Source organism: Impatiens glandulifera, unplaced genomic scaffold (genome assembly GCF_907164915.1).
Source record: "Impatiens glandulifera unplaced genomic scaffold, dImpGla2.1, whole genome shotgun sequence".
Lineage (NCBI taxonomy): Eukaryota > Viridiplantae > Streptophyta > Magnoliopsida > Ericales > Balsaminaceae > Impatiens > Impatiens glandulifera.
In genome coordinates, this window is record NW_025919337.1 from 170,937 (window position 1) to 183,156 (window position 12,220).

At 30.7% G+C, this 12,220-nt stretch overlaps 1 protein-coding gene across 1 annotated transcript; it reads left to right on the plus strand.

The window, feature by feature from the left end:
* Positions 1-5,900: 5,900 nt before the first annotated feature.
* On the plus strand, positions 5,901-10,253 carry LOC124917819 (protein argonaute MEL1-like). Its single transcript, XM_047458120.1, has 21 exons — positions 5,901-6,100; positions 6,177-6,326; positions 6,418-6,551; positions 6,624-6,733; positions 6,830-6,933; positions 7,026-7,164; positions 7,277-7,393; positions 7,498-7,605; positions 7,680-7,739; positions 7,841-7,960; positions 8,050-8,221; positions 8,298-8,419; positions 8,528-8,665; positions 8,745-8,887; positions 8,985-9,047; positions 9,128-9,191; positions 9,282-9,417; positions 9,503-9,576; positions 9,667-9,761; positions 9,843-9,874; positions 9,964-10,253. The coding sequence occupies exons 1-21, from the start codon at positions 5,949-5,951 to the stop codon at positions 10,185-10,187; spliced, it is 2,457 nt and encodes an 818-aa protein (XP_047314076.1). The 5' UTR covers positions 5,901-5,948; the 3' UTR covers positions 10,188-10,253.
* Positions 10,254-12,220: the final 1,967 nt, after the last annotated feature.

Consider the following 12,220-nt stretch of genomic DNA (forward strand, 5'->3'; position numbering starts at 1 on the left):
CCATAGGTCTCGCCTTTTAATAATTGAATACGAAAAAATTGTGTAAACACTAGGTTGAATGTTGTTTGGATTTTTAGATTTTAGCCTTAATATTGGTTGTTTTAGTGTGTCATGTTGGGTTGTTTTAGTGTGTCATATGCCATGTTGTACTGTTTTAGTGTGTCGTATTGGATTGTTTTCGTTAATGAATAAAACTCACATTCATATCATTTTACAAAAATTATTAAAGAATAATATTTAAACTAATCTATTTCTTAATTTTATTTTGATATATTTATTTTGTTTTATAATTTTTTTTAGTATTTAACTTGGAATTAAGATTTACTTTCCAACAAAACACTTCAAATCTTATGTTCTTTAATATGTTGGGTATAAGTTAATCTAAATGAATAGAACATGCAAGACAAACCTCAAAAACAATATCTCAAAGAAGAAGAAAGTCTCAAAAGAACACTGAATCTCCACATCGAGGTTCAATGGAGATGCCTTGGAGTAATTTTATCAAAATTTTATGATCCTTCAATCGGTAGCAAAGGCTTCTAGGCTCGGATGGAAAACTCTCGCATCTCACATCGGATCGAACTCAGGATTTATCCTCGCAAGAAACCATCGTTGCAATAAGCCATTTTTATTTTAAACTTGTTATAATGATTCTTATTGGTGATTCATGATTGGTATGTATCTAATTTTTCAAAATAGCAATTCTGCTTACGAATGAAACATTTTGAAAATTTAGAAAACATTGATTGACAAACATTCTAATTTATATTTTTTTGAGAATTGAAAGGTTAATGAAATATAAGTATTTTGGTAGAACATTACAAACAGAGTTAAGTATGAATAGCATATTTATTGTAATTAAGGTGATGAAATGTTGAGAATAAAAGTTGTTATATATATACAAATAATCAAATTAACTAAAAGTTAAAATTTGAACATTCAAGTGTTTTCAAGAATGACTTACATATATTTTGTTTTGATTTCCTTTAACCTTTTTTTAACAAGTTAAAAAAAAATTCATAGAATTTAACACTATTTTTCCATTTATTAAAGTAATTCTTAGACGTCTCAAAAAGAAAAAGAGGTAAACATTTAATTCTCACTAATCCTCGTCCTGAGATTCTTAAGGAAGAATAATTGTCCATTTTTTTGTTTTGTTAGTGAAGAAAACAAATATTTGTTATCCTTTTTTAGACTTCTTCTATGTTTTTACCCTTTATAATCAACGAACTCACTCCATTGGGAATATTTTAGCATTTTAGTATTTTCAATCTTTTCTTGTAACTTAACTCCTTAATTAGTTGAATCGATGACCAATAATGTGCATTCAACAAATCAAGGAGTAAAGTTATAAAAAGAGAATGAAGAGATTGCGAAAATTACTAAAACATACGACATCTCAAATGGAGTATAACATAGATCCTTATGTTCATACCCGGGTAAAAAACATGACAGAAAGTCTGATGAAAAAGAAATAACATAGTTTTAATATATTTTCTACATCAAATCAGACTGAACCAAAATGGGAAGTAGTTTCATCCTTCTACAAAAGAATGACATGAAAATGAAAGCAGTTCAATGCTAGAAAAGATGGAATAAGATAATTGTAGGTTTCAAGAAAATAAAAACAAAAAATTGGTAACAAATGAAGAGGCTAAATCATTCTGGAATATGACAACAACCAATAGAAAGGAGTGAAATTGCCGAATTTTTTGATAAGAAAGTTTATGATGCCATTGAATGGAAAGTCATTTTGTGGCACCTCAATTACATTGAATGAAGTTTGGAGGCAACATATGATCATTAGAAAGACTAAGAGGATACAAACGGTGAGAATCCATCAAAATAAATACAAATTGCAACCGATGATCCAACAAAAGTATGTGTTTTCTGTCTTAAAAATATGTTTCTACTTTTGTGCCATCTATTTTGATTTGATTGCAACATAAATAAGTAGATTAATGTTAAATTTATTAAAAATTATTTAAACAATAAAAGTAATTTGTTAATTATACAATCAAAAAATTAGAACAACTTGAATACTAAGAACTTTTGTTTAGAGTCAAAACCTTATTTATTAACAAGATAAGGTTAATAACATAGATAGAATGAAATTGCTTGAATCCATGCAAAGAGTGGGTGACACGTTATAAGGAATTAGAATAACCGGTCAAATACTGTATGACTTTTTTTCGTTTGCAAAGGGTTAGAACCCATCTCTTGATGAACTAAGTCTCACGCTACGGGGGGTCCGACGCGAAATTCTTATACTTCTCATCAAACGTTTTCCAAGTGTATGAATCTGCTGGATGTCTCAACATATCACCTTCACCTTTAACTTCCTTGTGTCATCTCATCATTGGAGCGGTCTTAGAGCACAAGTACATCCTCTATTGTCTTGATATTAGAGGAAAATATCTTAACACCTTAGTGGACATAAATTTTCTATTTTGCTTCTTCCAAACTACACCGCTTGTTTGATCGACTTTCCATCTAGAAAGGCCACAAACTCTGCAAGACTCCAAATTTTTGTCGTTCTTCTAAAATAGCATGCAATTGCTTTTGCATGCATCTATATTCTCATAGTTAAGCCCAATATCTATTATGAACTTCTTACATTCGTAGTATGAATTTGGCAATTGAGCGTCCATCGGTAATAAGTCCTCTTTAAGTAGACGCAACAACATATTGAATAAAGCGTGTGTCCATTGTCCAACATTATTTATGTGGAGGAGTTTCAAAAGTGCTGATGATTTGGTTATTCATGCACCTTCATATAAAGGTCGTTTAGAATCATCGAGCAATTTATAGAATCTTTGCGCATCCTCGACTGGTTCATCGTTGCTCGGGCTAGCATTAACGTTGGAGAACATATCGTGTATAAAATCTTGCATATACGGTTCTTCATTGACCATATTATTCAAGTTCGGTGAACTTGTGACTTCCGACACCACTTCATCATCAACGTCATCAACATCGTCATCATCGTCATCGTGATCATCATCATTATCATTAGCATAAATCACGTTAGTAGTACTCCTCCTTTCTCCATGACAATACAAGAATTCATAATTCACATTTATTCCTTAAACGATGAGGTGAGTCTTCACATCGACTATATCCATTAAAATCGTGTTCAAACATTTCACGCAAGGACATTTGACTTGCTGTCGTCCTGTACTACTCACTGCAAATTGTAGGAAGTGGTCAACTCCTTCCTCATATTTTGGATGATCTCGACGTAAGCTAATCCAAGTTTTGTCGGGTACTTCCATTAGATGAGTTTCTTTCACCAAAATGTACAATAACTTCATACTAATTTCACCAAATTTCAGAAAATTAAGTAATAATTCTCCTTGCAATATCACCCAAATTGAACTAATAATAATCATTCAACAAAAATTACAAACTAATTTCACCAAATTTCAGCCAAATTTCAACCAAATTTCATCCAAATTTCATCCAAATTTCATAATAACAATTCATACAAAGTTCTCAAATTTTCAGCCAATTGAACTAATTTCACAACAACTTAACACAAAATTCACAATAACTTCATACAAAGTTCACAAAATGTACAATAACTTGAATTCTAAGGAAATTGGTGGATTAATTATTCTTGTCTTTATGAAAAATAATACATTATAGTTTTTTTTTATAAAGTACTTATTTTTTTTATATTCATCTTGTTATTTAAAAAAAAATGTAATCAAAAAGATTTTAGGTAATCTATAAATTTTGATATTTTTTATTCACCTTTTACTTTTTTATTATTTATTTTTCAAATATTTTAAAAAATATTTTAATTTAAATTCTTTTTATCAAGTATAAACAAAGTCTATTTTATATTTTATTTTAATAAATTTTAAAAATTATTATGATGATAACCATGACAAATTAATTTAAAAATGATAAATAATCTAAGTTAAAAAAATTTTATATTTTGAAAGAATTTATGTAATATGATTTACAAATTTAATTAATAAAAAAATCATTTTTATTCACTTTTTACTTATTTGTTTTTCATTCATTTCAAAAATTAATTTTATTAAATATAAACATAATCTATTTTATTTTTTACTTTAACAAAATTTAAAAAATATTGTGATAATAATTATGACAATGTTATTCTTAAAATGGTAAATTATTTAAGTTAACAAAATTTTATAATTTGAAAGAATTTATGTAATATAATTTACAAATTTAATTAATAAAAAAATTATTTTTATCCACCTTTTACTTATTTATTTTTCAAACATTTAAAAAATTATTTTTATTACAATTATTTTTATTAAATATAAACAGAATCTATTTTATTTTTACTTTAATAAATTTTAAAAATTATTGTGATAATATTATGACAATATTATTCTTAAAATGATAAATTATCTAAGTTAACAAAATTTTATAATTTAAAAAAATTGATGTAATATGATTTAAAATTTAATTAATAAAAAAATATTTTTATCCACTTTTTACTTATTTATTTTTCAAACATTTTAAAAATTATTTTAATTAAATATAAACAGAATTTATTTTATTTTTTACTTTAATAAATTTTAAAAATTATTGTGATAATATTATGACAATATTATTCTTAAAATGGTAAATTATCTAAATTAACAAAATTTTATAATTTAAAAAAGTTTATGTAATATGATTTACAAATTTAATTAATAAAAAAAATTATTTTCTTCTTATCTTTTCATCTAATTTTCACTAAAATATATTTAATAATTTCAATTATACTCTTTTAATAAATAAAAATTTAAAAAATTAACTGTTTTTATGACCTTTATATTAATATGATTTTTTTCTAAGATTTTAATAATTTTGACGGTAAAAAAATTAAAAAGAATTATTGTAATATAATATAATCTATAAATTTGATAAAAAAAAGTTTATTTTATTTTATTTTATTTTTATATTTATATTTTACTTAAACAGATTTTAATTATAAATTTTATAATAAATTCAAATAAATCTCTTTTAACTTTTTAAGTATTACAAGAAAATCTTACTTTTCTATAAAGAAATCTAACTTTTTTATTTACATTTTACTGAAACAGATTTTTTTAATTTACATTTTATAAATCTCTTTTAACTTTTTATTACTTTTTTAGAAATAAATCTAAAGATTATTTTTTAAAATATAGACCTATAGATTATTTTCTAAATATGGACAAAAACATATTAATTTTTATTTTTTTTTTATAATTTAGTTGTATATATATTTCCCTCCATTCTTCTTCATTTCAGTACCTATATTTTCAAACACAACTCATCCTCTGGTTTTCTTTCTCTCATTCACAGTTCAATCGAATACCTATTCACTTTTTTTGCAAAAATGTCTGGAAGAATTGGAGGACGCGGAGGTCTAAGAGGTCAATTTGACCGCACTGATCAGCCTTTACCGCAAGCCGGACGTGGACGTGGACGCTTTGGAGGAGGAAGAGGTCAATCAGACCGCACCGATCAACCTTTACCGCAATCCGGACGTGGACTTGGACGCGTCGGAGGAGGAAGAGGTCCATACCGCTCCTACGTACCTGTACTGTCCTCTGCCTCTTCTTCATCTGCAGATTCCTTAGCTGCAGATGTGGAAATGAAGCTTAACTTAGCTTCACCTTCAAGAGCTGTTGAGACTCTACAAAAGTTGTCCCCTGCTTTTGAGACTCGGTCTCTTACACCTTTGACCGCGACAACCAGACTACCGGATAGACCAGGTTTGGGTAGAGCCGGTAAGAAGATCTCGGTCCGAACCAACCATTTTCCAGTTCAATCAACTGGACGTGATGTATTTCATTACGATGTGAGTGTATATTATTTGATCGACTCTTGTCATTTTGTTTTTCATGTGTTTCTTTTGTTTATTTAATCTTTACAATTAAAATGTACAGGTCACAATCACTCCAGAGGTGACATTGAAGAAAGTATGCAGGGACGTCATGAATACTTTGATCGACTCTAACATGGAGTCGTATCTGGGGAATCGGTTGCCTGCATATGATGGCAGCAAAAACATTTACAGCTTGGGGCCACTTCCCTTTCAGTCCAAGGACTTCCCGGTGAAACTGCTTAAAAAGGATGGAAATAGAAGGTGACTTTTTAGTGTTTAAAATTGCTTAATGTTTCAGATTTGACTTGAAATTAACAATGGATCTTTCTCGACGCAGGAAGGAGAGTCACTTCAATGTGGCAATTAAGTTTGCTGCTAAAGTTGATCTGTATCAACTTCAAGCATTCTTACATAGGAAGCAAGGGAATCTTCCTCATGAGACATTGCAAGCTCTTGAGATAGTTCTCCGAGCAACTCCTTCGGTTATGTAAGAACATCATTTTATGCTTCAATTCGTTTCCTTTATCACAATGTGCTTTTTCTTTTGTTTACCAAATTGAAATACAATTTTGTTGCAGGTACACTGCTGTTGAAAGGTCATTCTTTTCACCAAGACTTGGTGCAAAGGGGAAATTGGATGGTGGCCTGGAGTATTGGCAAGGGTTCTACCAAAGCCTACGACCAACTCAAATGGGGCTCTCGCTGAATATTGGTATGTAGCTTTAGTACCCCATAAACATGTTTTACATTTGTACTAACTCAGCATCTAATTTTTATTTTGTAGATATATCAGCAAGGGCCTTTTTTGACCCCATCCTGGTGACAGAATTTATTCAGCAGTATCTTCACATCGGAGATCTGTCCAGGCCATTATCTGATCAAGACTGTAAGAAAGTAAGTTTCAACTTTCTCTTATATTTGTATGAATGTTTGAGTGTAAACTTAACAAGGATCATAACTCACTTAAATGTGTTAATATTCTTTTTTCAGATTCTGAAGGTCTTGAAAGGTGTGACTGTGAAAACGACTCACCTGAAGAATGTCATGAGCAAAAAGATAGTTCGTCTATCTCAACAACCAATTGGTGAACTGATGTAAGCTATTTTTTCATACGATCATATCTTGTTTAAATCTATTTTCTCTTTCCAACTGTCCGTTCTCACTTTTCAATCTTGCTCTTGTATAGGTTCACGTGTGATGACGGTGTTCAAAAGAAGTATGTGGTCCAATACTACTTAGAAAGGTACCGTATCACACTTAGGTATCCTTCCTTACCTGCAATGCAGTATGGAAGTGATTCCAAGCCTATTTATCTGCCATTGGAGGTACTTACTACTTGAACTGATCTTTATTTTATGCTATAGTCTTTATTTTCCTTAGTTACCTTTGTTTATCATTTTTCAAAAACTCATTTCCTTTATTTTGATGACACTATAGCTGTGCAAAATCGTGGAGGGGCAGAGGTATACAAAGAAGTTGAATGAGAGGCAGGTAACCACTCTTTTGATGGCTACCTGTCAAAGACCAGTGCATAGGGAACAAAACATCAGACAGGTACTTTTGTATCCATGCATTTTGTATCTATTGAACCTAATCTTTCAATATTTTTTTATATTTGTTAGTTATTTAGTCCTTTTATTGATAATTTTCTTCTCCAGATGGTCAGGCAAAACGATTACAACAATGACAAGTTCGTGAACGAATTTGGGTTGCATATACAGCCTGAACCTACAGTGGTTGAAGCAAGACTTCTTCCACCTCCTATGGTAATTCTTTAGTCTTGTAATTATTTGGTTTACGTTTCTAATCTTTAATAAAATTATTGCGCTGGTTGTTGCAGCTCAAATATGATGGGTCACAAGAGGCTCCAAGTGTGGGGCAATGGAATATGTTGAACAAGGTATTGTTTTACTTGGATGTGTGCGCGCATACCACCTCCCATTTTATATTGTAGAGTAATCATTTGTCTTCTTTATGTTTAATATGTTCTTATTGTGGCAGAGAATGTTTAACGGGGCCAAGATAGATTTCTGGACTTGTGTCAACTTCTCAAAAATGAACCAAAATCAGGTTGGCCAGTTCTGTTGGGACTTGGTGCAAACGTGCATAAGTAAAGGGCTGGTATGTATTCTTTCCATCTCATCTCGAGCTTGTGCATCTTATATATCTTATGAGAACCTATCCTTAAGTGCATGAACTCTCTCTTGCAGAAATTCAATACGGAACCGCTGATTCCCATCCATTCAACCAATCCTAAACACATTGGAAGGGAACTAACCAGCATCCACTTGCGATGTAATGAGCAGCTCACAAAGATGAAGGCAAAAGGCAGACATCTTCAGTTGTTGCTCGTCATATTGCCAGAAGTTTCTGGTTCATATGGTAACATTTTGAAGAATTATTTTAGTTAAGTGTATATATTGTGAAAACCTCCTAACTAACATTGTTGTTCTTACAGGGATCATTAAAAAGGTCTGTGAGACAGAATTGGGCATTGTCTCTCAATGCTGCCAGCCTAGGCATGTTCTTAAGAGGACTTTGCCGTATCTTGAAAATGTCACTCTGAAGATTAACGTCAAGGCATGTTTTAACTTTTATAATGCTGTTAGAAAAGAAAGACTACAAGTTCTCAATTGAGTTGATAAATGTCATTCAACACATGCTAATTGAATGTTTGTTAAATGTCAGGCTGGAGGACGCAACACCGTGCTTGCGAGTGCGTTCGAGAGAAAATTGGATTTTGTCTCGGATATGCCCACCATCATCTTTGGCGCTGATGTCACTCATCCTGCTCCAGGAGAGGATTCAAGCTGTTCAATTGCAGCAGTAAGATGTGTTGAAAATAGTTTGATTTTGTTTCTATCTACTATTATTGGGTTGTTAAAATGTAGGTTTATATTTTCAGGTGGTTGCTTCGATGGACTGGCCTGAGGTAACCACTTACAAAGGACTGGTCTCTGCTCAAAGGCATAGAGAGATAATCATCAGTGACCTCTATAAAGAGGTTGATGATCCTATAAGGGGGAGAGTTAAAAGTGGGATGATCAGGTAAAAACAAATATTACATACATATTTTTTTTCACTTCTTTTTTTGTTTTTTTGTGGAAGTAAAAAATATCTTGTTTGATTTTTGGGGACTTTGTAGGGAGATGTTGATTTCGTTTATGCAGTCCACTGGTCATAAACCACATAGAATAATATTCTACAGGTAAAAATTGTATATGCTCTTGCATTGTGCATTTTTGTGCTTAAATTAAGTTACTAATAATATATGTTGTTTAAATGCAGAGATGGTGTTAGCGATGGGCAATTCAGCCATGTTTTGCTCTATGAGGTTGATGCAATTCGGAAGGTAGTTTTTACTTTTAATATGGCTATATATATATATGTGATTGTTGTTTTGTATTGGTATTGTGAGTTGAAAAATACATGTTTGGTGCAGGCATGTTCTTCTCTGGAAGAAAATTACCTACCGAGGATCACATTTGTGGTTGTACAGAAGAGGCATCACACTCGCCTCTTCCCAATGACTCATGGCGACAGACATTCAACCGACCGGAGTGGAAATGTTTTGCCAGGTAATATTATTGGTTGTGGTTTGTAATTGGTAATGGGTTGGTTAATGTAAATACTAAATCTGATTGATTGGATCTTCATATGTAGGTACGGTTGTTGATACAAAGATTTGTCATGTAAGGGAGTTTGACTTCTATCTATGCAGTCATTCGGGTATCCAGGTAACTACTAAAAAAAATTGATTAGATATTTTTTATTGGTTGAATATATATGAAGCAAGCACTAAGATATTTGGTAACAAACTGAAACAGGGAACAAGCCGGCCAACACATTACCATGTGTTGTTTGATGAGAATGACTTCAGTGCAGATGCATTGCAAAAACTCACTAACAGCTTGTGTTACACGTAAGTGGTGTCTTAATAGTTAATCCTAACCTATATTGTTGTAATTACGTAATACTAATTAATTGGGTCTTTCTTTTCCAGCTATGCGAGATGCACTAGATCGGTGTCTATAGGTTTGTCCTTCTAGCTAACTCAACAACTAAATTTATGTTATATGATCAATTAATCATTCTTCTTATGGTTTGATTTCTTTGATGTGCAGTTCCTCCTGCTTACTATGCTCATCTTGCTGCGTGGAGGGCACGCTATTATGTGGAAGGTTACGTGGAAGGTGGCGTGGAAGGTGGCGTGGAAGGTGATGTGGAAGGAGATGGAGCTGATGCTGAATCCACTAGTGTCAGAGTGAACACAAGGATAGGGGATGCAGTTGTTCGGCCTTTACCTAATGTTATGGATAATGTAAAGCAATTTATGTTTTACTGCTGAACAACATTGTAATAAGATTTTTGTTGTAATATTAGTTTTTTATTGTTGTTGTTAAAGTATTAAATGGTGGGTAGTTTAGATATGAAATAGGATGTATGTGTTAATAGTTTTGTAATTTTTAAGGGGGGTTTTCAGAAAGATTATAACAATTTCATGATCCCTTTTAGGGACAAATATTGTTATAAAAGTTGTGTTTACAGTTAGTTTTTACTTATTTTGTGTTTTTTATTTCCTTCTTTACTTTTATTAAGTTTTAACTCATGATTGATTAGGCTTTACATCAAAATATTTGTCAATTACATTACATTTTGATGGTATCTATATGTTTTAGTATTTAGTTTGGATGTGTCATCGCCTTTTCCACTAAGGTTTTGGATTGCCGAATTCAGTAAGTCATCTCACATCTATATTGGATTAGCGATCCTCGATCGACAGACACACCGGTTTTGGATTCCATTTTAGTATTTTCAATCTTTTTTTAACTTAACTCCTTAATTATTTGAATTGATGACCAATGATGTGCATTCAATAAATCAAGGAGTAGAGTTATAAAAAGAGAATGAAGAGATTGCGAAAATTACTAAAACATACGACATCCCAAATGGAGTATAACAGAGATCCTTATGTTCATACAGGGTAAAAAACATGACAGAAAGTCTGAAGAAAAAGAAATAACATAATTTTAATACATTTTCTGCATCAAATCAGACTGAACCAAAATGGGAAGTCGTTACATCCTTCTACAAAAGAATGACATGAAAATGAAAGCAATTCAATGCTAGAAAAGATGAAATAAGATAATTGTAGGTTTCAAGAAAATAAAAACAAAAAATTGGTAATAAATGAAGAGGCTAAATCATTCAGGAATATGACAACAACCAATAGAAAGGGGTGAAATTGCCGAATTTTTTGATAAGAAAGTTTATGATGCCATTGAATGGAAAGTCATTTTGTGGCACCTCAATTACATTAAATGAAGTTTGGAGGCAACATATTATCATTAGGAAGACGAAGATGATACAAACTGTGAGAATCCATCAAAATAGATACAAATTGCAACCGATGATCCAACAAAAGTATGTGTTTTCTGTCTTAAAAATATGTTTATGCTTTTGTGTCATCTATTTTGATTTGATTGCAACATAAATAAGTAGATTAATGTTAAATTTATTAAAATTTATTTAAACAATAAAAGTAATTTTTTAATTATACAATCAAGAAATTAGAACAACTTGGATACTAAGAACTTTTGTTTAGAGTCAAAACTTTATTTATTAAATTGGCTGAACTATTTCAGAAACTTGTCTAATAATTTTTGTTCAAGTTTTTTTTCTTGTACTGTAAAACAAGTTGGTGGTGATATACTATGATGTTCGTTTCTTAACTAATAAACCAAAGAAAAAAAAATAGGACAAATACTCTTTATACAAAAATCACAATGTTTACGCGATTCTTGAATAAGTTTTTTACTTTTTAAATTAATAAGACAGTATACAATATAAAAATTAAAAAGAAGAAAGATATTCAATAGATTGACTAACATAAACTAAGAAATCTTTACTTAATTGAAAACAAACAAGTTAAGAAAACTAAAACATATAGGCATTTCATTCTCAAATATTTTCACAATCAACATTTGATTGACTTGATTAATTGTATATATACCAGTGTCTACTCTACATATTACTTCCCATGACAATCAAATACATATATTTTTTCAGTTCAAATATAAACTTTGGATGCTATTTTGGCAATTTATGATAGGATATGAGTATGAATAATTAAAAGATAAAGAAAAACTGAAGCATTCTAACTAGTCTAAAATAATATTTATTATTTTCCATTTCAAATTTAGATTTGAAAAAGACATTAATAACTGCAACATCTAAGGAGTCATAGCTAAAAAATAAAGTTTTCCAATAAATGGAAATGAAGAATTCAACGCGGAGTCCTATCTAATTGGGGCTATTGATTAAAGTCACGACACACTAAAAATACATTACAAACAATAGAGAAAAGTGAGGGGCAAAATA

Bases quoted from the DNA above. Each gene is read 5' to 3' on its own strand.
- LOC124917819 (XM_047458120.1), top strand. From the start codon at position 5,949: ATGAATACTTTGATCGACTCTAACATGGAGTCGTATCTGGGGAATCGG. The intron at 7,606-7,679 runs GTAATTCTTTAG...TGGTTGTTGCAG, and splicing joins GACTTCTTCCACCTCCTATG to CTCAAATATGATGGGTCACA. The intron at 7,740-7,840 runs GTATTGTTTTAC...TTATTGTGGCAG, and splicing joins AATGGAATATGTTGAACAAG to AGAATGTTTAACGGGGCCAA.